Genomic DNA, 26,852 nt, shown 5'->3' on the forward strand with positions numbered 1-26,852 from the left:
AGAATGGAGCTTGAGAGAGTAGGCCAGGGTTGCCGGCGGCAACAGGGGAAGCAAAGCTTTCCGTACACCCTGGCCGGGCTCACCCGCTTAAGGCTACAAAGTTTCAATTGTAGAAGGTGAATTAACTGCCACAGAAATGGCTGCCGCCCCAGAAATGGCTGCCGCCCCAGGCTACAAAGTTTCAATTGTAGAAGGAAAATAAATTCCAGATACCAGGGCCTCTGCTTGGGTTGCCAGGGGGCGTGGCCGGCCTGCAAACCACCACAGGCCCCTCGCTCAGGCCGCCCCACACCCCGAGGGAACCCCCACCCTTATCTGTGACACCCTTCAGGGCAAACCAGCTGGCCCCCACCCGTGCACCAGGCCTCTATCCTATCTAATAAAAGAGTAATATACAGATTGATCATCACTGCAACACACAAGATAGCTGCCCCCATGTGGTCAAAGATCCTGCCCCCATGTGGACACAAGATGGCTACCACAAGATGGCCAGCAGGAGAGGGCAGTTGGGAGGCACCCGGCCTGCAAAGGAGGGCAGTTGAGAGGGACCAAGCCTGCAAGGGAGGGCAGTTGTGAGGGACCAGGCCTGCAAGGGAGGACAGTTGGAGGTGATCAACCCTGCAGGAGAGGGCAGTTAGGGGTGACCAGGCTGGCAGAGGAGGGAAGTTGGGGGCAAACAGGCTGGCAGGGGAGCAGTTAAGCATCAACCAGGCTGGCAGCAGAGTGGTTAGGGGGTGATCAGGCTGGCAGGCAGAAGCGGTTAGGGGCAATCAGGAAGGCAGGCAGGCAAGCAGTTGGGAGCCAGCAATCCTGGATTGTGAGAGGGATGTCCGACTGCCCGTTTAGGCCCGATCCCACCAGGATCGGGCCTAAACGGGCAGTCGGACATCCCTCCAGGAGTCCCAGATTGGAGAGGGTACAGGCTGGGCTGAGGGACAACCCCTTGCCGTGCACGAATTTCGTGCACCGGGCTTCTAGTTCCAGTATAAAAGCTAATGGAATATATAGCTCAGTTGGTACGTTAGACTGCAGAACAGAAATTATCTCACAATCTGAAAAGTGGCCATGGCGATGGTCAGATTCCTAAAGTGGTTTATGGGCAGCTAGCCTCAAAATGAGATGCGACTCTTTCTTCTGGTATTTAAAGTGTGATTCTAAACAAGAGGGGCAGAGGGAAGTCCTGGGATTTTAGAGAGCAGTGAGTCGGTTCCTATTTCCCTTACCTGCAGCTTAAAGGCAAGTTCATGTTTGAGAGCCCTGAGGTCATCCAGCTGCTGCCGCAGACACACCAGGGCGTCCTGCTTCTCGCAGACGTCCTTCTCTAGCATCTTCATGGCCAACTCCATCTCCTGCCTCATGCTGATCTGGATCTCCAGTTCTTTCTCAACATCCTGCCCCAAAGGTAAAGGAAGTGCTTACTCTCTCTCAGATCTATGCACAAACCAAAAAATTCCACAGGAAAAGGTTCGCCAAACTCTCAGGTCTGAATATTCTGACAAAATAGCTATAAGCTCTCATTCAATGCAGAGACACTAATGACAGGAATAATTAGGATAATTACAATAACATTTACTCAATAATTTACAAATCTAAAGAGCTCAGTAGGCCAAAGGTAGTGCTATTTAATACATCTAAAATACATACATACCTGCGGTACTTTATCATTATTAAGATAGACAACTGATGTCATGTCTTATTATATAAATATATATAAACATATACTGTATATTTATATACTGGTATAGTAGTCAGCACAAAATGAAGCAGTTGTAATTCTCTTCAATTTGGATGTTGCTGACATATTCAAGAGACCAAGAAATAAAAAAAGATACTGTGGGTTCCCAGGGTAACATTCAATTACTGCGAATAGTCAATATGGCTAACTTAATTTTTATATTCACTTAACATGACCCTCTTTTTGTTCCAGTCATTGTTACTGTAACATTATTTGGATGATCAAAGCTATAAACACCTGAGGTTCTTCTGCATTCAGGCTATCCCAAGGCACAGGTAGGACCTTGCCTACTTGCTTGGTTTCTTTCCTTTTTTAACATTTATCTTATTGTGACATAAGGATGTGGAAAATTTTGTGTAAAATTTTTATCACATGACACTTAATTGAGGCACTCATCTAACATGGTTAGCATAACAGAAGTTGGATCAGACTGCTTCTTGTAGTAAAGTTGCCCATACATTATTTGAAGAAGCTTCCTTATGGAAAATATTTTGAGATCTAATTCACAAACACATAGGAGGAAAATGATAATTAGTTCAAGGATGTCTAAACAGTATTATTTTTTCAGAAAACCTGAAGTTCTGTTTTATACACTATTAGTGTATAAAGCTCACTCCTTATTTTCAGCCTTTTCCCTATTGCTAGAGATACTACTGGGGTGGTGGTGGTGGATTCTTTTGTTTGTCATACTATCTAAATTGCAGGAAGAATTAATATACTAATACCAGGGGTGTATTAATATACTAATACTTGGATAAAATGCAGTTCAAGAATATTACTCCTTATTATACATTCTCATATGTATTTTTTTATTTAAAAATATTTTAAGACTAACACTGATAACGCATCTTTGTATTTATGTATAAGAACAAGAATAAATTCAGAAGTAACAGCTAAAAATAAAAGAATACAATTCTACATTAATGGCTCTTTGTGATGAGGAGAAGAGCTGCCTCCTCCAAGAAGATACATCAGAATCTTCACAGGAGCGACGACTGAGGTGGGGAGGAGGGAGTACAGAGTTTATAAAGTAGTTACTTTATACCTAATGTTTTTGCAATACAAACTATAAAAGCAATAAAGATTGCCAAATCTTATTTGCAGTTGAGAATACTCAGAAAATGGACTGAGATAGCATTATAGGGAATATGGGTTAACAAGAGTGAGAAATAGTTTATAGGATGCACAAAAATGAATCAGAACACTACTGCTATTCCTGGCCTGGGTTTTAACCTGCTTTAAACCCCATAAGCAGGCTGTTACATTCTGCCATCTTCTGAACTATCAGAATGTAAATGAAGTTTACCAGTCGCAATTGTGTCTCCTCCTTTAAATGCTTTCTTGCTTCACTTAGTGCTTGCCCTTCTGAAGTTCTGTCTTGCTTAGGAGCCTTGAAATGACAAATAAAACAGTATGTCTTTAAGGATGCAGAATCTGTACAGTTAGCTAACACCAGCACTCCTATGTATTAAGGGAAAATGATCATACCTAAGCAGATATAACAATGAATGAAGACAACAAAGAAATTGAAGAGGGTTAGTAACTTATAAATTCTTAAGCTGAATTGAGGATTTCTTGCTATTTTGTTTAAAGTCTTTAGATAGTTTACCAAACCAAGTAGTAGAAGTCTTAAAAATCAGCCTCTAGCCGAAACTGGTTTGGCTCAGTGGATAGAGCGTCGGCCTGCGGACTCAAAGGTCCCAGGTTCGATTCCGGTCAAGGGCATGTACCTTGGTTGCAGGCACATCCCCAGTAGGGGTTGTGCAAGAGGCAGCTGATCGATGTTTCTCTATCATCAATGTTTCTAACTCTCTATCCCTCTCTCTTCCTCTCTGTAAAAAATCAATAAAATATATTTAAAAAAAAATCAGCCTCTAAAAACAAAACAGTATTCACTGTCAACTATGAATTGGGCCAAATGTTCAAATGGGAATATATTCCTTCTCCAGAGATCTTACATCTGGTATCTCCAACCATCCAGAGAGACCACAGCTAAAAATAAGGAAGTCATCAGAAAATTCTTCTGAGTGGTCACAGTCGTTTTCACAAAGCCCACGCATTTAAAGTCAAAAGTTACTCTTAGAGAACAACTTTGGTCCTCACTCAGCCTAGTTACTCTTTAGGGACCATTTAAATAACAGGATGTCTGGGTTCCTAAGTCACAGTAGGTTAGAAGCAGAAGGATACAAGGGAACAGGAAGACCTTTCTAGAGGTAGCAATACTACCAGCAGTATGAAGAAATGCCAACAAAATCATAAAAGACAGAAAATTACACCCACAGTCATCTGGGAATATTTAGGTACAGGTGCTAGAAGCTCTATCAACCTCAACAGCTCCCTAAAGTAGCACCACTATAATTTAGTGCAGAATTGCCAATGTGGATAGTTCTGCTCTTCAGTCGTCAAAGAGCTAAACCTGTTACATTACATCCTCTACATTACATCCTCTACTTATAATTGTACAATATATAAAAGGCTTGCAAACTATCTGTTTAGATATATATAAAACTTTGGTGCTTTAAGAAATTAAGTTATTTAGAAGGTTCATTTATAAAGACACTCTTTCCCAGTGGTATCAGATAAACACTTCTTTAAAAATAGTAAAATGGTCTAAAATAATGGTACATTTAATATAGCAAATCTAACACTTAAACACAGCACACATCTTTAGTACATAAAAACAAGAAACTGAATTAGACTGTTTCAGATGTAGATGGCGGTGAAGCCAAGGAGCATCTGTAAAAGGAGCACCACCCTCCCCTAACCTTCACTGTTCCCCAGTTTTGCATGAAGCCACAGTAAACACAGTTGCTTCCAAACACTCCTCTAGAGGCTCCCCACCAACACAATGACACTCTCTCCAGGAATATTTTATAAATTCAGTAAAAGATTAACCTTCCGATTGGACTCCAGTATGTAGGAGCTTTCCTCTTTAACCCGTTCCATTTCTTCTTGCAAGGTAATAATCCTGTTATTTGCAACTGCAAGCTGTTGATAAAATTAGAAAAAAATAATCTTTTATCTTTTAGTAACCAGGATAGGAGAATTCAGGATCTGCTAGGCCATGATTTTTCAGGATTAGCTATTCTTAGAGGGAAAGAAAGCTATCTATAACCCCATTAAAATGTCCTTATAAGGAACTTAGGAGAAATATTTGAAAGTAGCTTAGATTCAAATTTAAAATATCTCCTTTTGCTGCTTTTTGTGTAAACTTTATTTCAGTACCTAAATGTTAAGTTAATATCATTTACCTTAAGGGTGTCCTCATGGATAACTTATATTTAGTTACAACACCCATTTCTAAAGCATTTAAGAGGTCACCTTATGCCTTGGGACCCATCTTATGAATCCTCCATTAGACTTTTTACAAGAGTAAAGAAATGAGCTCCTAAGTTCTTGAAGATGCCATTAAGCACTTAAGAGAGTTTTCATTTCAGCACCTAAAAAGATAAGGTAATGTGATTAGCAGAGTGCGGCTAAGGGGAAACAGTGTTTTCCCCATTCTGCAGGAGGGAAAAGTCCAGTGGGAACACTTTTTCCTTCTCTGCACCCACTGACCTGAATTCTCCACAGAGAAAGTGAAGGGGCCTAAATGAGGCTGGGCACGGAAATGGGCAGACTCCTCTTGGCCAGGCCTGGACCGCTTTTTATTATCTCTGCACAAGCAGTGGGGCAGGTTCTGTCTGGTTCCTGCTCTAATGCGTAAGGACAGGGGAGCTAGGCTCAGGCATGCTTTCTGAAGGCAAGTCTGGAAGCCCATTTCTCCATCTGCTCCATGACCTGATGGAGCATGAAGAAGTAACTCTGGTCTAGAGCCAAGTGCATCCTCAGACAGCTTCTGCCAAGGTCTCAACATCATAGAAAATGTTAGGAGATGATGACTGCAGATCCAAATGGGCTTTCTAAATCAGCTGCACAACAGAGTGCATATTTATTTACCTTCATCTGCTTAATTCTTCTCATTTTGTTATGTTGGCTCAGAACTCAGTAGGCGAAAAGTCTGCTTTTTTACTTTTAACACTCGTCCTCTTAATCCAAAATAGATGGACATCAGAGAAGGCAGGCCTCATTAGCCTTCTCTGCTCTTTTCTACGCCTGCACACAATGCTTACCTCTCTCTAAACATTCAAAGTGTCAAGAAGATAAATCTTATTGGTAAAATAAATAAGTCAATGAATAAATAAATTACTATATTTAGTAAAATAAATCTAGATCAGGAGGACAATCTTGTGACTGAGGGAATAAAATTAACAAGTATGTTTATACTAAGTGCCTGTGATGTGTCAGGCACTGGTCTAGGCCCTTATGTATTAAATCACTTAATTTGCACAAAAATCTTATTGTTATTATCATTCCCATTTTACAGATAAGTAAACCAAGGAATAGAGGCTTAAGTAATTGTCCCAGGATTAGAAAGCCAGAGTTGGGACATGAACCCAAGTAGTCTAGCTCTAGAGCACATGTTTAGTTGTTAGGCCACAGTGCCTCAACCTAATAGCAGTAGAATCACAGTACAGAATTCCTGTGCAGAATATTTTGAAAGCCTTGTGGGATCAAATTCTAAAGGTCATATCCATAAATTAGAGTTTTAATATAATTTACAAATCAATTAAAAAATGAAGCCCACAACTGAGTAATAAGGAAGGTGTTATTTTTAAAAAAAATTAAAATTGTTGGGATAACATTGGTTCAAGAAACCATACAGGTTTCCTGTGTACAACTCAACAAAACATCATGTGCACACTGCATCCTGAATAAGAAAGGTGTTTTAAATTTGTAACAATGAAAATGTTTGTCCTGGAAAAAAAAAATAGCATTTCCTAGCTACTATTTTAACTTGATTTTATTGAAATCATAGTTACCCCACTGCAAAATAGTTAGAAACAGAGAAGATAAAAGTCTTTGCCCCCTGGAAAATTTTATTTAAGGTTTTTAAAAGAAACATGCAATGCCACTGGGAAAAAAAATGTAGCTTAGACTTCGGTAGGTTAGGGAAAAATATATTAATCAGAAGTGAAACATGAACTTATTTTTCTCTTTTTATTTTAGGGACTTTCCTAAAAGTTTTCACATATGTATTCTTATCTGATTTCTAGAGAAACTGTGAGGCTGAAAGAGGAAGTGTAAACACCCTCATCTGCTAGCGAGGGAACTGCGCCTTTGGAAGTCAAGTGACTGACTTGTGCAGCAGCACATGACATGTGGCACATCATGTAAGCAGGGGTCACTGGTCTTCTGACCAGTGCTCTTTGTGTTATCTACTTACCACCCATGGAGAAGTCCAGGCCCGTGAAGGTGGGAGCTGCCAATCTGGCACACATAAATCAATGCCTGGCACATACGAATCTTTGTCTAGCTCTAGCACTGAAAATGTTTGTTGAATGAATAAATGGTGAATATCATGCTACATGCTAAACATTAACTCTAGGCTAGTTCAGACAAAACAAAAGAAAGCAAGATATTTGATCAGCCTAGGTTTTAGGCCAGCAGTCCAGCTGCACAACTGAGACTCCTGACATAAGCCAGCTGGCCATTCTTAGCCACAACAAAGAGTTATGTCCTACATTAGACATTATCTGAAAAGTCAAATCCTTTATTTCCATAGCTCCAGAGAAATTACTTGCCACTAATGCACATTACTAAGTTTATAACTCAATCAAAGAATTTCCAAAACACTTACTTCCTCTGTCAGTTTAGTGTTGGATTTTTCTAGTGCATCCACTTTTGCTTGAAGGTTGTTTACAGTAGCACTATCAAGAGAAGAAAAAACATAATTGTTTCTTTTGAGAAACAGAACAATGTCCTGTACTTCCTTTTAAACACCCATCACACTTATCATTCACTAGAGGCCGGGTGCACAAAATTTGTGCATGGGGGTGGGGGTGGTGTCCCTCAGCCTGGCCTGCACCCTCTCCAATCTGGGACCCCTTGGGGGATATCCGACTGCCGGTTTAGTGGCATTAACTCCAGCCATTAGGGAAATCACACAGAATGCCCTTGACATACAAACTGTGGTTTTATGAGTTGTTTTAATAATAATGGCCATTCCTTTAAATATCTGCTTACATACAATACAGCTGGTACTATGTGAATTCAGGATGTTAATATCACAAAATCATAGAAAGTTGTGGAAATAACCTTGAATTGTCCAGTCCAAACTTTTATAAATATTGGAATTCCCTTTTCAAAGATTTTGAATGCTTTTTGTCCTAAGAAGCTTAACCAACTTTTGAGGCAACCCATTTTCTGTGAAAGGACTGGGGGACGCCGGTAGGGCTGAGGGGACGGGTGCCGCCATAGTTTGTGATGGTGTGATGGTCAATTTGCATCACTCTTTATTAGATAGGATTGTAATGTTCATGATTTTTTATAGATAGCTTACAAGGGGGGCTTCATCGTTGGCACTGAAGTTTGTGTTTAATAAGGACTGGCTGAATGAAATAAAAGAAGAAATGCACTATACAGTAGACTTTAAGTTTTACTGATGTATAAGGTACCCCCCAAAATGTATACACGCTTTATAGCTGATTGAGCAATGTTTCTTTCTTTTTAGATTTAACCCACAGGAATTAATAATTACTCAAAGTGTGTATACATTTTTTTGGAAACCCTGTATAACAATAGGTTGCATGAATTAAGTGCTTACCACACACCAAACATTCTTCTAAATGATTTTACTTGCATCATTTCATTTACTCCTTTCCACAACCCTGTGCGTTAGGTATCCCCAATTAAAGAGAGAAACTAAGGCATGAAAAGAGTAAATTAATAGTGTCATGCTTATATTTCACTGTCAGCTGTAACCATATCTTTGTTTGACTAAAATCTCCACAGTTCACACTCAAGTAACATAATTTCATTCAATGTTGTTTTGTTATAAGTTCATGAGATGCTGTGGAACTTAACTCCTGTTTATATCAATTAGCATATGGTAAAACTGGTTTTGTTATAGATTGTTTTGCTTAATGTCACAGAACCTATCAATGATGTTAAATGAGGACTTACCGTATGTCACATATTTAAGAGTCTTAACAATGTGTGTATTTAAACACTAGAAGTATAATTACATACTAATCTTATTACTGCCTTTCACTAAAGGTCACCAAAACAATTAAATGCCATTTCTCCAGTGTCTAGCTAAATGGCTGGCAAGCAAGAATTCTACATACATTTGTTGAGTATTGTCTCAATTTATCCTCACTGCTCACCAATTTACCCTTCCCTTCCCCTGTAACAAAACCCCCAGTAAAGTAATAATATTTATTCATTCTTTACTTCAGATGTCTGTTGAGTTCTTCTACATAGTTTTTCTGGTCCAGAATTGCAGTAATCTGGCCATCTCTGGAGGAAACAGGGGAAAGAGAGAGAAAATATAAATAAAATAAATAATATTAGAAATATCAAGATTCCTCTTCCCCCAGTCTTTTCATAAAACATAGAAAGGAAATTGTGGCATAGATACTCAATCAGAAGATAGACCTGATGTATAATCCCTTCAACATCAACAAGCAAGACTTGAAGGTTAAAAAAATAAAAAAAGACACACAAAACTCCATATTAATAAAGCCATTGTTATAGCTTACAAACATTAGTAACTTAGGTTATAGATATAACATTATAATCTGTCAGAGGTATTTAAAGAATAAACATTTTCTTCTCCCAGCTGACAGATTTTTTTTAGCTTCACTAGTTTTATAACAATTTTCCATTTGTTGTAGGAATTGAATTAAGCTTACTCTGGTGTAATAGTTGTTCTCAAAGGATATATATTTGCCTTTAATGTCATTTGAATTTCAAATAAATGGTATAAAAAGGTTTTCATAAAGATCAAGGGTTTATTATCACATGAAAAAATAAAGTGTGAAAAAGGGAGGTTTACTTCTCGAACCAACTAATCTATAACAGGCAAAATTAAACAGCCAGACTTTTCAACTGAAGGCAAAATCAAGGCCACCGATCTCTACAACTATTTACCAAGCCATATAATCTTACCTCAATGTCCAAGGTTGAAAACTTCAAAATAATTATGCTTTCAACTGCTAAACTTATAAAGGGCATAAGGTGTGCTTTTGAATCTTTTAACCCTTTGCACTCGCTTGCTTTTTTCTCGATTCCTTTATTCTAATGCTAACCGCGTCAAGTCACATTCTACATCCGAGTGCAAAAGGTTAAAAAGCTTTTATTGTGAAATAATTGTAGATTTACAGGAGTTGTAAAAGTAGCACAGTTCCCATATACTCCCCCTTACTATTAACATTGTACATAACACCACGATGCATATTTAATATTGTAAATTTTAAGCAAACCGAGAATGTAATCCTTCTCATCAAGAAAGACCATGTTTTCAAACACTATCTGAAGAGATGGAGCATTGGGCTCATCTTATAACAATTTTAATTATGTTTTCCCCTGAACTACACAGCAGGAAAATCACTTTAACTACAACCCCTTTTAGGGTTTAGCAGACACAACTTACAGTTTTGGCAAGATGCTATTAAAGCTAAACCACTAGAAATTCTTTCGGCAAGTCTGATAAAAAGTAGTATTGTTGTAAACTTTAAATGCTATCAAAGAACATTACATAAGAAAGAAACCTAATTTTCTTTGTACATACCCTTCACTACCTTTACTGCTGTTCCCATCCTTGAGATACATTGAAAAGTCTATAACTCCAACCTACAGAGAGAATTTTCAGAATTTAATATAAAATTAGATTTTTTTTTCTCCAAGGCATAACATCTCATTCTAGATACTCAAAACAGTTATATAGTCATGACAATTACTAAAAATTTTAAGTGACATTTTAATGTTTTACTTTTATTATAATCAAGAATTGATAAGGGCTGTAAGACTCAGATTAAGTCAATAGGACTAGAAGTCCAGATAAGACTAAGAAAGTCAACAGAATACTTAATATGAATTTGAGGTTTCAAGTTTCTCTTTTGTTTATTTCAAGTATTCTGCTACAGAACCACTATGTTCACTTTTAGAAATAACTTTTAAAATAATAATAATAATAATAATGTGCATCCCCTTTAGAAGTTTTAGAAAATACAGATAAGCAAAAGGAAGTAATACAAGGCACCCATAGTCCCAACCACCTGAAGATGATCACTGTGACATTTTGGTATCTATTTTTCCACATTTTCATTGGTGTATGTCTACATTTTTCAAGATTACTATTTTACCATTCAGCTTATTTCTTTTTTAAAATCCACATCAAAATATCATACTTCCTGTTCTATTTTCTCAGTGTAAAATGTAACAGAAATTCATCGTAGTATTTCATACAGAAGGGGTGAAGACGGTCATAGTGAAAGCAGCAGGTTTACTTATTGGGCAATGAATTTGTGCCAGGCCCTGTAAGTACATTACATGCACTCACTCCTTTACTCCTCACAATATCACTATGAAACAGATCGAGACTGCATTTCTTATCCCCATATTACAGATAAGGAATCTGAAGCACCAAGAAACTTTGTAACTACAAAATATATTCAGCTAGAAAATGAAGCTGGAATCTCAACATAAACAGTTTGGGTTCAGAGCCTTCACTCTTAACTACCATGCTAAACTGACTTTTAGTATTTAGCCTGTGTATATACTTTAGCCTGTATATGTATATTTTAGCCTGCGCAAAATATTTTTAACAGGGATCACAGTCAAAATAAGAATTCAAAAGACATTTAGAATGTGTAAATGAGCCAAGTTGGAAGGCAAAAAACTATTTTTTTATATTCACATCAAAATGAAAGGAAAGCCTATATATATGACTTAAAGAATTTCTCCTAATTTGGTTGGTATAATCTGATCAGTCCAAATTCTGAGATAAGGGAACTCAGAGGGACACACTTGGTAATTGAGTACTTTTTCATACCTGAGAGTCCAAATCTTCTCCTTTCATACAGAAATTGGCATCAATGACATTCAGACCCACCAACAGACCAGCAATTATGGCTCCTTCTTCTTCCATCATGAGCGCATTTGGTTCATAGAATTCGCTGTAAGAGAGATTCATGGAATGTTCTATTGTAATAAAACCTCAAGAACCAATGATGTAATCACGAGACAAGGAGGGAAACACTTGCCTCATGGTTGAATGTAGTCATCTATGATAATAGCAAAAGAGAAAAAATGGCTTGGATACTTTATTTAGAAGATAGATTCATGAGAAGACTCTCTAGATAATAAATAATCCAGCTGAAAGAAAAGTGATCTGAATGGTATCTTCTTTGAAATGAGTATTCATGCTTTTACCACATATTTGTACTTGTGAATAGAAATTCTTCATTTTAATGTAGACCGGTTTATCCATTTCCCCCCCCTTTATAAGTAGAACGTTTTGTCTCCTGTTCAAAAACTTTTTGTCTCCCTATGTCTTCTTCCAAAAATTTTATTGTTTTTTCTTTCTCATTTTATCTATGATTCATCTAGAGAAACATTTTTATGTATGTTGTATTTGGATTTAATATTACATGTCAGCTTCCTGTCTTATTGAACCTGGGTGCATGCCAACATGTCAAAAGCCCTTCCCGGCCCTAGGTGGTTTGGCTCAGTGGATAGAGTATCGGCCTGCGGACTGAAGGGTCCCAGGTTCGATTCCAGTCAAGGGCACATGCCCAGGTTGTGGGCTCAATCCCCAGTGGGGGTGTGTGCAGGAGGCAGCTGATCAATTCTCTCTCATCATTGATGTTTCTATCTCTCTCTCCCTCGCTTCCTCTCTGAAATCAATAAAAATATATAAAAACAAAAGCCTGTTTTATATATGCCATAGTGACACACAATACATGTATGTAAACACCTATTCTTGAGTATATGTGTGTGAGGTGTGGGAGAAGGTATCAGTTGAACTATGTGGACTTGTTATGAACCATTTGTTTCTGATGTACAAAACTGACAAATTTTATATAATTTAACCTCATATGATGGAGAACATAGCAAGTAAAGAGCAAAATTCAACAAGACATTCATACCTGAGAAGTTCCTTTTTATTGATCAAAGCTTTCATATATTCTGAAAGTTTCTTTTGCATTAATGCCAATCGAAGCCAGGCTCTTCCTCTGCCTACTGGTGTCCTATAGTAACACAGAAACCAAACAACTAAAAGTAGCAGAAATAGAGATCACAGTGGGACAGATTCACTTACTCTTGCTAGTGGTCCCCCAGCAGAACATGCACACTGAGGTGCTCCTCACAAGATCCTATGTGAGGGCTAGAGGGACCCGGAGGGTGTGTTTGGGACAAATGCTCTGGTGAAGAATTAATTACTGAATGAGACCACAATCTGAAGGCAAGACCTCTGGGAGGCTCAACTGAAAATGTTCCATCAGGTTAGTACTAGTAAATCCTCATAAATTTAGTATGGATCATATCCGTATCCAAATAATAATAATGTGGACACAGGCCACTTAGACTTCTATCTGATTATAATTAAACCAATCTAATTTGGGAAGGTGATTAGTACTCTTTTTCAAGTTCTAAGGCAGGTTCCAGGTGTCAGTTCCTGAGTTTCACTTGACAACTGTTTTAATCTTGGTTTTCAAACTCCATCAAACACATTCTTTTTCTTAAGTCAAGTCCAGTATGCCACCTCCCTTGATCTAATTTCTTGAAATTCACTAATTTCAACAAGTGCATTAAAAAAAAAAAAGAACATGTTTGGTATTTTAACATGAAGACAATCTCTCTCAGATTAATAATAATAATTACTCCTCACAGACATACTTCTCTTAATATTTTACACTAGAGGTCCAGTGCATGAAATTCATGCATGGGTGTATGTGTGTCCTTCAGCCCAGCCTGCATCCTCTCCAATCTGGGACCCCTCAAGGGCAGTTGGATATCCCTTTCACAATCCAGGACTGCTGGCTCCCAACCGCTTGCCAGCCTGCCTGCCTGATTGCCCCTAACCGCTTTTGCCTGCCAGCCTGATCACCCCCTAACCACTCCCCTGCCAGCCTGATCAACACCTAACTGCTCCCCTGCCGGCCCAATTGCCTCTAACTGCCCTCCCCCGCCTGCTTGGTCGCCCCCAACTGCCCTCCTCTGCAGGCCTGTTTGCCCCCAACTGCCCTCCCCTGCAGGCCTTGTCCTTCCCAACTGCCCTCTCCTGCAGGCCTGGTCGCTCCCAACTGCCCTCCCCTGCTGGCCCAATTGCCCCAACTGCCCTCCCCTGCCAGCCCAGTTACACCTAACTGCCCTCCCCTGCAGGCCTGGTCACTCCCAACTGCCCTCCCCTGCTGGCCTGGTTGCCCCCAACTGCCCTCCCCTAGAGGCCTGGTTGCCCACAACTACCCTCCCCTGCAGGCCTGGGTCCCCCCCAACTGTCCTCCCCTGAAGGCCTGGTGGCCCCCAACTGCCCTTCCCCAGAGGTCTGCTGGCCATCTTGTGGCGGCCATCTTGTGTCCACATGGGGGCAGCCATCTTTGACCACATGGGGGTGGCCATGTTGTATGTTGGAATGATGGTCAATTTGCATATCACCTCTTTATTATATAGGATTTCCAGTTCTCTCAAAACAGTGCCTATTCGTAGCAACAGTATGCATTTTAGATTGTTACAAAATAAATTATCATAATCATCATTATCTTAGTCTCACTCTTCAAGGGGAAAGTTAGTAAGAATGTTTTTCCTGACAAACAGAATTCAACCTTACACTTACTTAAGTCCGGGAAGATCTTTAACACTTGCTGTTATCTCTGCAGCTTCCGGAACAAGCTTTTCTACCAGTTCTAGAGGCCCCCAGAATGATTTATTTTGTCCAAGAAAAGTTTTCTTAGCTATAGGATATAAAAACATAGCAGTATTTTAATATTCTTCACAACATAAACATGCCCTCAACACACACACACACACACACACACACACACACACACACACACACCTCCCATCTATTCAGTGCTCTTTTTTGGGAACCAATCCTAGATCGCCAGATATTTCTGAAATTATTCATGTTTTCAGAATCTGTAATATTTTATGAAAATCAAAAACCCCTACTTTCCAAGACTTAGTCCTTCCTCTTTCAGGAAGAATTTGTGGACTAGTTCTATAACAAGACATTTTAATAATACTTAAAGTATTATTACTTTAATTACTACTAATTACTTTAAGTACTATTAATACTTTAATAGTACTTAAAGCTGTGTGATATAATGAAGAAAACAGTACAATAGGGAAGAATATATAATCCAGAAACAGGCTATCAAATATTGGGGAAGTGTGAGAAGCAAAGCTGAACAGGACCAGGTCCTGTGTTAAAAAGCTTATGGTTAAGTGGGTGAAGCACGGAAGCAGTCAGAAGACCTGAGTTCTAGCACATGCTCTGCCCCACTCACTGTGGGACTACGAGAGGTCACATCTCATTCCAGGCCTTTCTGCAACCTGTCAAACACAACTGCCAGGCTGGACTAGATACTTGTAAGGGCCCTTCCAGCTCTAGCATAGAATGATCTGAGGTTTCTAAGCCCTGTAAGTCCTTTAAGTCAACCATATGCCAGCATCCATATAAAATGCATTCCAGTGGATAAATATTAATTCAAACCTCTTATTCTTTGACTCCACAAAGAATGCTTTTCTTCTTGAACTAGAGGCCCAGTGCACGAAATTCATGCACGGGGGAAGTGGGGGGGGAGGGCGAGGGGGAGGTCCCCTCAGCCCAGCCTGCACCCTCTCCAATCCGGGACCCCTCAGGGGATGTCCAACTGCCGGTTTAGGGATCGGGCCTAAACCGGCAGTCGGACATCCCTCTCACAATCCAGGACCACTGGCTCCTAACTGCTCACCTGCCTGCCTAACTGATTGCCCCTAACTGCCCCCCCTGCCGGCCTGGTCGCCCCCAACTGCCCCACCGCCAGCCTGGTCTCCCCTAACTGCAACCCCCTGCTGGCCTGGTCACCCCTTACTGTCCCATCTGCCGGCCTAGTCGCCCCCAACTGCCAACCCCCCCGCCAGCCTGGTTGCCCTCAACTGCCCCCCTCTGCCAGCCTGGTCGCCCCTAACTGCCACCCCCCGCGGCCTGGTCACCCCCAGCTGCCCCCCTGTCAGCCTGGTCGCCCCCAACTGCCCCCCTGCCAGCCTGGTTGCCTCCAACTGCCCCCTCTGCTGGCCTGGTCGCCCCACGCAGCCTGCTGTTCAGTTGTTTTGTCATCCCTCACTAACCCCCCTGCCAGTTTTGTCGCCCTACGCAGCCTGTGTTCGGTCGTCCGTCCGGTTGTTTCAGTCGTGGCTTTTTATATATTAGGATGTGCATTATTAGGAAACAGCTGACTGCACATTGGCACACTGAGGCCATGCCTACCTTTTAAGCCGTGTTTCAGGCAGTGCTCCATCACCACGAAGAACTGCTGGAGAGGTGCGTAGTCAGAGTCCAGCGTTCTCCCCAGGTTCAGAGCTGATTCAATCAAACCCTTAATACTAAGCTTGGCCATGTTCATCAGGTTCATGCGTTCATTCGCCATGAGATAATTCGGATCTGCAGCCAAAGGAGATGAAAATGATGTCTGGTTACTGGAAATAGTGCATTTTAAAATTCACTATAATTTCACGGTGTTGATTTTTGCATTGATGGTGCAAAAGAAATGGTGGGTAAAACTGTTACTGTCTTGGCAAGAATCAAGGCAGTGGCAGCAAATTATACTATTAGTTGTTGTAGTCTTCTCTGTCATATACTTGTTGTTAATAAAAAAAGTCAGTTTCCCTTAGGAATATCCTTAATGAAACAGTAAAAATTATTTATTTTATCAAATTTTGATCTTTGAGTACAGTCTTTTAATATTTTCCCCACTGCCTCTGCCACCACCCTAACCTGGGCGCCCATCACAGCACACTATTCCACAACCTTCACTGGTCTGCTTCCGCCCTTGCCCTGACCCCCTATTCTCTACACCATTAGTGAAGTGCTTTAAAAAATAAAACCAATGAGAAAAAAGCAAAGTACTTAAAGTTTGTTTCAAATATACTATTTGCATTATTAGTATTAATACTAATTATCATCATTATTTAAACTAAGCATTATTAAATAAACTAAAAATAATTAACATTAGTGCAATGCAGTATTAGAACTTAATCAATTTGCAAATTTTTAAAGACTTAGCATAGAGTGTGTGACTCTCATCAACCAGACAGATAAACTATGTGAGGAAAGGGACTAAGTACCATATTTTATCAACAGAATTCAGAACAATCCAGACACTCAATACTTCATTCACTGGTGTGTATTCTGTGTCAGGTACTCTGGGCTGCTTCTTACAATTATGATCTCAATTCTTCCTTACAACATGCTACAAGACAGTTACCAACAGCATCAATTTGCAAGAAGGAAAATGAGGCTTAGGGAGTACAGGGGCTGGCCCTGTGGATAGCTAGTAATAGATGACAGAGCCAGAGTGTAGATCCCGTTTCCCCAACTCCAACCCTATGCTCATGACCACTATTATCCACTTGCCCATGAATCAATGACTCCAGACAATATTATCCTTCTCTCCTGTTGACCATTCTTTTACATGATTACCTTATTTAATTCTTATGACTGTCATTTAAATAGTATCCCTTCTTTTCAGGTGGTAAAGCAGGCCCTTAACAGTTAAGTGGTCCAAGGCCAAAGTTCATATGTGGCAGAATTTGGACCTGGACCTGATATGAAAGTTAATGCTCTTTCCACTATATATATCCCCAAATATAAAATATATCAAATTTCTATAAAAGGCTTAAAGATCTATGAAATATTTTAAATCTTCATAGGAAGACGAAAAGTACTGATAAATCCTGATAAATCTATACAAACAAGCCACAACACAAAACAGACATTACTTTATTTAAACTGTCCCAAGCAATTTTCTTCACACAATGTTTTCAATTATATCTGCTTTCACAGTTAAATGAGCAAAATCAAATAGCCAAATTCTACGCTTAATCTCCATTAAGTTTAAGGACTTACTGTAGATTTACAGTTCCAACTATACAAATTGTGGTTTACTTAGTGTTTTCCATGGTAATACTTTTATTTTTTAATTGATTTCAGAGAGGCAAGGGGAGGGAGAAACAAATAGAAACATCAATGATAAGAGACAATCATTGATTGGCTGTCTCCTGCATGTCTCTTACTGGGGATCAAGCCTGCAACCCAGGCATATGCCCTGACCAGAAACTAACCATGACCTCCTCCTGGTTCATAGGTTGACACCATGACCTCTTCCTGGTTCATAGGTTGACACTCAACCACTGAGTCACACTAGCTGGGTGGTAATACTTTTAGAGAATATTTTATTTTTAAAGTCAGAATTGGTATATATTGCCATGCCTCAAATGTGACTCTCTTTGTTAGGGTAGGTCAAATTGTCAAGAATAGAATAAGCTCACAGGGGACACAAAAGTATAAAAAAAGCTATCCCCTGAAAAACAGCTGTGAAGAACAAATTCATCAGATATTAATTTCCAACTTTGTTACAGCATTTATGGTAGCATTTCTGACCCATAATTAGTGGCAAAAGAAACAGGGCAGGGTTGAGTGGGAATGCATGAATGGTTGTGGACAGCTACTGGATTCTCTATTTATCGCCTCCCAACAGACAGCAAGAAAACGGGGTTGAAGTTGGCCATAGGGAACCATTTCCTCTGCCTCAAGCCTAAGACCATTCAGTCAGGGAGCTAATAACAAAATTAAACAATGCTGCTAGTCAAAGCATATACTCTGATTCCAACCTAGCGAGAACCAGTCAACATGGGGAGAGCTGGATTGGGAGTATGTATACAACACCATGCTTTAAGACTTTCTTCCAGAAAGAGTGATAGATTTCTATCAGCTCCTCTACATTGCCTCATCTCATTCTTCTTGTAATCATAGCAGAAATGTTCAAGACATCTGGTTGGGGTCTGGGGTGCATAAACTACAGAAAGATGGAACTAGTGCCTAGAGAAATTAAATTCCTAATACCTTGGACTTCATTGGTATGGTGCTAGACCCTACCTGAATTAAACAGAAACAATCTACCCATTCTTTAGAAAATATTACTCTCAACCTCAGCAATAATTTTGGGCCATAAATGGGGATGGGAATGTAGTTCTGTGAATCAAGTTTAGCAGCAACCTGGCCTGTACCCACTAGATGTCAGTAGCACCTTCCAATAATTACAACCAAGAGTGTCTTCAGATCTCCAGATATTGCAGAATGTCTCCTGGGAGACAAAGTCAGGTGCCCTCCCCATTGAGAACTACTGCTCTAAACAAAATTTTAAAAATCAGGGTAATTTGACAATTATACATAAGAACTCAAAAGAATTTACTGCTCATTATTGCTAATTAAAGCATAAGTTAAACTGATTATTATTTAATGTATATTATCTTCATTTTTGTGCTGCATAGTATACAGAGTAATGGTCATTAAAATAATTTTAATTATGTTTTCTGGTTAGTACTAAATTAAATTACTGAAAATAATTAGTACTTAAAATTAATTATTTTTTTATTTTATAATATTGGCTACTAATTATGAATACTAAATCATTAATTTGATTTGTCACAGAATAAGAAATTCTTGATTCAATTAATTTGTTGTCTTGACCAAAGTATAAAATGATTTTGTGGAACTAATATATGCTGTTAAAAAGATGAGAGCATGAAGGGACTTCTGAGAAGCTGGTAAAGTTGTTTTTTGATACGGATGTTAACTATGTGAAATTGTTGAGTGCGTGAAAATTCAATGAACTGAATACTTATGTGATCTTTTATGTATATCTTATGCTTTGAACTACAGAAAGTTAAATAAAATTTCATTATATTCCATAGACCAGAAAATGATTTTTAAAAAATGTATGACTTACACAATATCATTAATCATACTTTTTCTATGAAAAAAGTCATTAAAATTTTAATTTTTCACAATATTAACTTTTAAGACTATTAATCTCAAAACTGAACTTTTATTCATTCATTCATTTTCTTCAATTAATAGTGAATATAAACTGGGTGTTAGAAATTATATTTAATGTTGGATAATACAGAAACTGGAGAACAAAACAGAAAAGCTTATAGACAATACTTGAAATTTCGGGATAAACATTATTACCCTGGACAAGATCAATTTTATTCCAGGACAAGTAAATTAAAATGTTTTTATATTAAACCAAATATAATACCCATTGTATGGAATCAAATGTAAATTTTATACATATTTTTAAGGCTAAGACAGTAGACATGATATTAAGGTAGCATTACAGGCAGGCTGTAAGTCCAATACAATTTCCTCTACCATTGATGTACTTCTGTGGAAAAGTTTGAGAAGTACTGCAAACATAGCAATAAGAACACTGACAAAAATATGAATAGGACATTATAGAAATATGCATAGAAAAAAGCTACCTGACCTGGTCCCCTATTTTTTCATTCAAAGCTAAGAATATATATATATATATATATTCTCAGAGGATGAGGATTTTTTTAAACTTATGTTTATTCACTCTACAGAATTTTAAGGAAATTAAGAAATATCCATTAACATGGCTATAAACATTGTACTGAGGGTGGGAGATCAATGAAGTTAAAGATAAAGAAATTAGAGACATGTAAACTATATAAGAGTGGATCAAATATTACTGTTCTTGCACAATCTGATTTTACACCCACAAAATCAGACAAAAATAAACTAAAAGCTCTAGAAAAATGTAATAATTCACAGTGGTAGCAGAGTACAAAATTAATATATAGAAATCACTAGGTGCCATATATTTTGCTAACAGAAGATGAGACTTTTGAGTTCAATCTTAAAGGACAGAAAGAAATTAATCAGGCAAGGAAGGGAAAGGATAGAGTTGTGAAGGGAGTAGGGGAACAGCTTGGGTAAAGACACAGAAGTATGAAAGAACATGGCACAGGGAGAAATCAAGATGGCAGCATAGGTAAACACCTAAACTGCTGCCTCGCACAACAATTTCAAAACTACAACTAAAAGACAAAACGGACATCATCCAGAACCACAGGAAGACTGGCTGAGTGGAAATTCTACAACTAGAAGGAAAGAGAAAAGCACACACAGACTCACAGGAGCTGCAGAAGGCAGAGGTACCGAGGTGCGCGCGTGGAGAGGGCTGGCAACTGAGTACGCGGCTGGCTTTCTCAATCGGGAGGGAGACAAAAGCTCCCGACTGCTCTGAGCTCCAATTCCGGGCGAGACTCTGGGGACCCAGACTCACTAGGGGAGAAACTGGACTGTCTGGCAGCGGGCGAAACTTGAGGGCAGCTTTCTCTCAGAGGTGCCTGCAGCGATTACCAAGGGACACTGAGATCCAGGGGCCTCTTAGGGCAGGGCTGACGGGAAGCCAAGGCTGTCTGCTCCACCCTGAGACTCCACCCCATCCAAGCTGAGCACAGAAGCTTTTGCAAGTCTTGTCTCATAAGGGTGTCTCCAGCACAGAAGTTCTCCCAGCGTAGACACAGCTGATCCTCACAGCCAATTGGCCTGGAGGTCAATTCCTCCCAGTGATACCAACAACAATCAAGGCTTACAAGACTGTGCACACGGCCCACAAATATGTGCACCAAGAGTGTCCACCTCAGGTAACTGGGGAGACTGAGCCACTGGGCCATATAGGACACCTAGTACACAAAGCCACTCTATCAATTCAGGGAAGCAGCCAAAATGTGTAGACAAAGAAACAGGTCACAAATGAAAGAAATGGAGGAAAGCAAACGACTGGATATAGAGTTCAAAACCACGGTTATAAGGTTTTTCAAGAATTTTCTAGAAAAAGCCGATAAATTTAGCGAGACCCTCGAGGATATGAAAAAGGACCAACTAGAAATTAAGCATACACTGACTTAAATAAAAAATAATATACAGAGATCCAACAGCAGACTAGAGGATCGCAAGAATCAAGTCAAAGATTTGAAATACAAAGAAGCAAAAAACACCCAACCGGAAAAGCAAAAAGAAAAAAGAATCCAAAAATATGAAGATAGTGTAAGGAGCCTCTGGGACAACTTCAAGCATAACAACATCTGAATTATGGGGGTGCCGGAAGAAGAAAGAGAGCAAGATACTGAAAATCTATTTAAAGAAATAATGACCGAAAACTTCCCCAACCTGGTGAAAGAAATAGACTTACAAGTCCAGGAAGCTCAGAGAACCCCAAACAAAAGGAATCCAAAGAGGACCATACCAAGACACATCATAATTAAAATGCCAATAGCAAAAGACAAAGAGAGAATATTAAAAGCAGCAAGAGAAAAACAGTTAGTTACCTACAAGGGAGCACCCATACGATTGTCAGCTGATTTCTCAACAGAAACTATGCAGGCCAGACAGGAGTGGCAAGAAATATTCAAAGTGATGAATAGCAGGGGCCTACAACCAAGATTACTCTACCCAGCAAAGCTATCATTCAGAATTGAAGGGCAGATAAAGAGCTTCACAGATAAGAAAAAGCTAAAGGAGTTCATCACCCACAAACCAGTATTATATGAAATGCTGAAAGGTATTCTATAAGAAGAGAAAGAATAAAAAGGTAAAGATAAAAATTATGAACAACAAATACATATCTATCAACAAGTGAATCTAAAAATCAAGTGAATAAAAAATCTGATGAACAGAATAAACTGGTGAATATAATAGAATCAGGGGCATAGAAAGGGAGTGGACTGACAATTCTCGGGGGGAAAGGGGTAATGGGGGTGCGGGAAGAGACTGGACAAAAATGGTACACCTATGGATGAGGACAGTGGGGCGGGGGTTAAGGGCAGAGGGTGGGGTGGGAACTGGGTGGAGGGGAGCTATGGGGGGGGGAAGAGGAACAATTGTAATAATCTGAACAATAAAGACTTATTAAAAAAAAAAAGAACATGGCATACTAAAAAAATGAAACAAAAAATGCCAATGGTTTATGATGCATGTAAGTGTTGTGAGATGAGATAAGGGAAAAAGGTAAGGGAGAGACTGCTAAGAACCTAGTTTAAGGAGTGTTGATTTCATCTTAAAGTCAGTAAGATTTTAATGTGAGGTGTGATGCCATAGACTTGAAGTTTAGAGAAGCCATTCTAGTAGCCCTGTGGGAGATGAATTAGAAGGGTACAAGAACTCAAAGCTGAGGAGCAAGTGAGGGTTTACTACAAGTTGGGGAGAAGCAATGAGGAATGGAAGCAGTCAGAGCAGTAGGTGCTGAGTGGAGAAGAGTGAAGACCCAGGGGTAGAATGTCAGGATTTCACAACAGGATGACCCCCTGGATATGAGGGAAGGAGAGAGAATGGAGAGTAACTTTCACGTTTCTAGATCTGGTGATTAGATGAACGGTGGTGGGAATTACCTGGGTGGGGAACACAGCAGGGCAGTGGACCTAAAAAAACTTGTAGAAATGACTATAGCTACAAAAATGAACTATATTATTTGGTTTTCAAATCCAAGTTCAAGAATGTGTGGGTCTTCATCATATCTCTTCAAGACTGCTAATTTCCACATGAAAATGTTGTCATAACCCTTATAGCCATGTGGCTCATTTAGTTAATAGTGATGACAGAAGTGAACCCAAAGTCATAGCTAAGAGTGACAGTGAGTCACACTGTTCTGCAAACCAATCATCTGACCAAGACCCCATTTTACCTCTTTATAGTGCAATGACTAATGTTCATACAGAGAATCTTGAAAATTTAAAAATAAATAACTGAAGGAAAAGTAAGTTATCTTATATAATAAAAGGGTAATATGCAAATCGACCGAACAGCAGAACGACCAGGTGCTATGACGTGCACTAACCACCAGGGGGCAGACACTCAATGCAGGAGCTGCCCCTGGGTGGTCAGTGCACTCCCACAGGAGAAGTGCCGCTCAGCCACAAGCCAGGCTGATGGCTGGCGAGCACAGCAGCCTGCCTCCATGGCAGCACTAAGGATGTCTGACTGATGGCTTAGGCTAGCTGGGAGCCGGCCAAAGCCATTAGTCAGACATCCCCCGAGGGCTCCTGGACTGTGAAAGGGCTGAGAGACACTCCCCCTTCCCCAGTGCACAAATGTCGTACACTGGGCCGCTAGTATTTAACGTTAACATTAAGTGTGGTACATTGCACCCAATTCTTGGCACAGTGGGAATAATTCATATTTAGCAAAATAGCAGTTAATCTTCAAAATTTCCTGGTTATTTGACAGATAAAAACTTCTATCTTATATGAGAAACAAAGGAGTTGTCAAACAGAGGTTTTCCCAACGATATTTAAGAGCATTAATAAGAGATTTAAAATGACAAACTAACAGAGAGGTATAGAAAGGAAACCTCACTCTATGTTCAGATTGACTGAAGACCAATAATTCCTAAATAAATCTATTTTGAACCTTTGCTGTAATAGTTCTCAGAATATAAAATTGGATATAAAATGAGTTCTTCTTGATAGTGACGAAAATTATTGAAAGTACTAAAGAGATCTTATAATAAAACCCCATTAAACTAGTCTGATGACATTTTTACAATAGAACCATGAACATTTACTCAATCTTCATTTTAAAATAATCAATAGGATCTTAGGACCCTTAGCTTATCAGATCTAGTATTCAGTGTATATAAAAAACTCTTATAATTCAACAACAAAAGACAACTCAGTAGAAGAGAATGGCAAAGGATTCGAATAGACATTTCTCCAGAGAAGATATACAAATAGCTAATAAGTACATGTGAGATGCTCATTAGGGAAAAGTAAATCAAAACCACAATGAGATACCACTTCACAATGGATATAAAAAAAAATTAAAACAGAAAATAACAAGTGTTGATGAGAATGTGGAGAAATTGGAACCCTGGTGCATTGTTGGTAGGAATATAAAACAGGCGTCCTCAAACTACAGCCCACGGGCCACATGCGGGTGTTTTTGCTGTTTTGTTTTTTTACTTCAAAATAAGATATGTGCAGTGTGCATAGGAATTTGTTCATAGTTTTTTTTTTTAAACTATAGTCCGGCCCTCCAACGCTCTGAGGGACAGTGAACTGGCCCCCTGTTTAAAACGTTTGAGGACCCCTGATATAAAACGATGCAGCTGTTTTTGGAAAACTGTCAGACTATTTTAAAAGGTTAAACCATAGGTATCATATCATCTAAAAGTTCCACTTTTGGGTATATACCCAAGAGAAATGAAAACATATGTTCACATAAAACTCATACATGAATGTTCATAGCAACTCTATTCGTAATAGCCAAAAAGTGAAAACAACCCAAATGTCCCTCAACTGATGAATGTGTGGTAGGCAGTTACACATGAGCAGAGCAAGGATGACAGGCCAGGTACAGAAGGTCACCAGGGCGGAAAGCCCCAGGTGCCCAGCAATGGACAACACTGAGAAAACAAGGAGCTTGCCCAAAGGATAATTTTTCCTCCCTAGCATAGCGCTAGTCATAGAGTTTGGACCCCCTGATCTTTCTTATCACTGGTCATGCAGTTTAGACACCCCCAAATTCCTCCCTAAAGATAACATCTAGGCCTTAGTTGTGTTTCAGCTCCAGGCCCAGAAAAGCAGCAAAACCAGGCAGGTGATTTGAGGACCAGTTGCAGTGACTAATGACCCCCTGCCCTGGCTCCGACCAATCAGTGGAGACCAGGACCCTGAAAAGACCTACCCAGAAAGCTGATGAATATTCTATTAAGATCTTCCCCAGGAACTACCCCTAAAATCTCCACCCTTAAAAGTTCTTAGAACGGAGGCCCCAGCACAGGCTCTCCCTCTGGGGAGCATGCCATGCCTTTCCCCTTTGTTTCCCCCACAGGCACCATCATATAAACTCTAATGGACCCCGTGAGACTTGCAACCAGAGGAGCAATGGGCAGTGGCAGCTCGTCTGGTGTTAACCCCCTGAACCTGTCTCCAAGGCCCCCTCTTCTCTGCTTCCCAGTGAGCTGAAGCAGCCCCATCTGTGCTCTTAAGTTGCTTCTCTTATGCTATGCTCTTCCTTGTTTCACTGTCCTGAATGTGCTTCTGCTGCGGCCAATAAATTCTTGCTTGCTTTGCTGCACTTTGTCTCTTGACTGAATTTTTTCCTTCAAGAAGACAAGAACCGATGTCTCATCGTCTTGCTGGTAACAACTGGGTACATAAAATGGTATGTACAATGGAATATTATTTAGCAATAACAAGGAATATAGTATTGATATGTGGGGGTCCACAATGAGTCACCATAGATGTGCCTCTGTGCTATGCAGATTGTTTTGAGCTAAAGCCAATTTTAGCTGCAGGCTCAAGAGAAACTTCTGCCTCTCCCAATAACCCAAGGTTCTTGCCCTGTGAGGCTGGAAATAGAAATGAAAAAGACTGAATAACTGTTTTGGAGATAAGGGGTCAAATCAGCTTGGTTTTGGATACAGGAAAGGATATTTATGTGAAAGCATTCTCAGCATAATTTTCATCAGGTCATTATAAATACAAATTAAAATTCAGGGTTAGATAATCAGTAGCATAAGAAAAACAGCATTAATTATTAGAAAAGATGCTTTCACCAGGAGATGATTTAAAGGGAAATAGGTGGACACAAGGTTAGTGGCCCAGCCTTTAAAGGATGCTAGCAATTATAGGCTGGGAAGAGAACCCAGTCATTTCAGGAATGACATATAACTTAGTAGCTAGGGATGAAATGGATGCATACCAGAGGGGCAGAAAGGATTCTGGAGTGTCTTGAACTAAAGGTCACATCCCTCAGTGCAGCATACAATCGATTTAGCATGTTCCACATAGTAAGGTTACATACTGTTTCATGGACTTTTGTTCTGGATATATACTAATAAATTATGTGTACTGAGTTTTTATGAAAATATATTTTTATAGTGGATCTTGAATCAAAATTTTTAAAAAAAAAATTTGGTGCAGTGGTTAAAAGCATTGAGCTCTGGAGTCTGAACTCAACTTGAACTCTTCCCAAACTGTGTGATTCTGTGAACATTTCTCTTCTCCTCTTTTTTTTAAACATTTTTTATTTTGAGATAATTGTAAACTCATATGCAGTTATAAGAAATAATACATAGATCTAGCCAGTTTTGCTCAGTGGATAGAGCGTTGGCCTGCGGACTGAAGGGTCCCAGGTTCAATTCCGGTCAAGGGCACATGCCCGGGTTGTGGGCTCGATCCCTGGGGGGGGAGGGGGGTGGTATGCAAGAGGCAG

General features: G+C 39.5%; 1 protein-coding gene across 11 annotated transcripts in view; it reads right to left on the reverse strand.

The window, feature by feature from the left end:
• RUFY3 (RUN and FYVE domain containing 3) overlaps positions 1-26,852 on the reverse strand; it is a 76,944-nt gene that overhangs the window by 12,495 nt on the left and 37,597 nt on the right. For 10 of the 11 annotated variants that reach the window (XR_013813306.1, XM_079766328.1, XM_079766325.1 and 7 more), the window contains 10 exons: positions 16,032-16,205; positions 14,397-14,514; positions 12,709-12,810; positions 11,613-11,736; positions 10,350-10,411; positions 9,011-9,076; positions 7,416-7,485; positions 4,631-4,723; positions 3,042-3,125; positions 1,224-1,391 (listed from right to left, as the gene is read on the reverse strand). Coding sequence is in view for 10 of the 11 variants with exons in the window: in XM_079766328.1 (XP_079622454.1) it covers positions 1,224-1,391; positions 3,042-3,125; positions 4,631-4,723; positions 7,416-7,485; positions 9,011-9,076; positions 10,350-10,411; positions 11,613-11,736; positions 12,709-12,810; positions 14,397-14,514; positions 16,032-16,205 (1,061 nt within the window). In the remaining variant the exon portion in view is untranslated. Of the gene's footprint in view, positions 1-1,223; positions 1,392-3,041; positions 3,126-4,630; positions 4,724-7,415; positions 7,486-9,010; positions 9,077-10,349; positions 10,412-11,612; positions 11,737-12,708; positions 12,811-14,396; positions 14,515-16,031; positions 16,206-16,888; positions 17,522-26,852 lie in introns of those variants that run through there. The other variant, XM_079766332.1, reaches the window with a different exon arrangement.

This window comes from Cnephaeus nilssonii (assembly GCF_951640355.1).
Source record: "Cnephaeus nilssonii genome assembly, chromosome: 1".
NCBI classification, from domain to species: Eukaryota; Metazoa; Chordata; class Mammalia; order Chiroptera; family Vespertilionidae; genus Cnephaeus; species Cnephaeus nilssonii.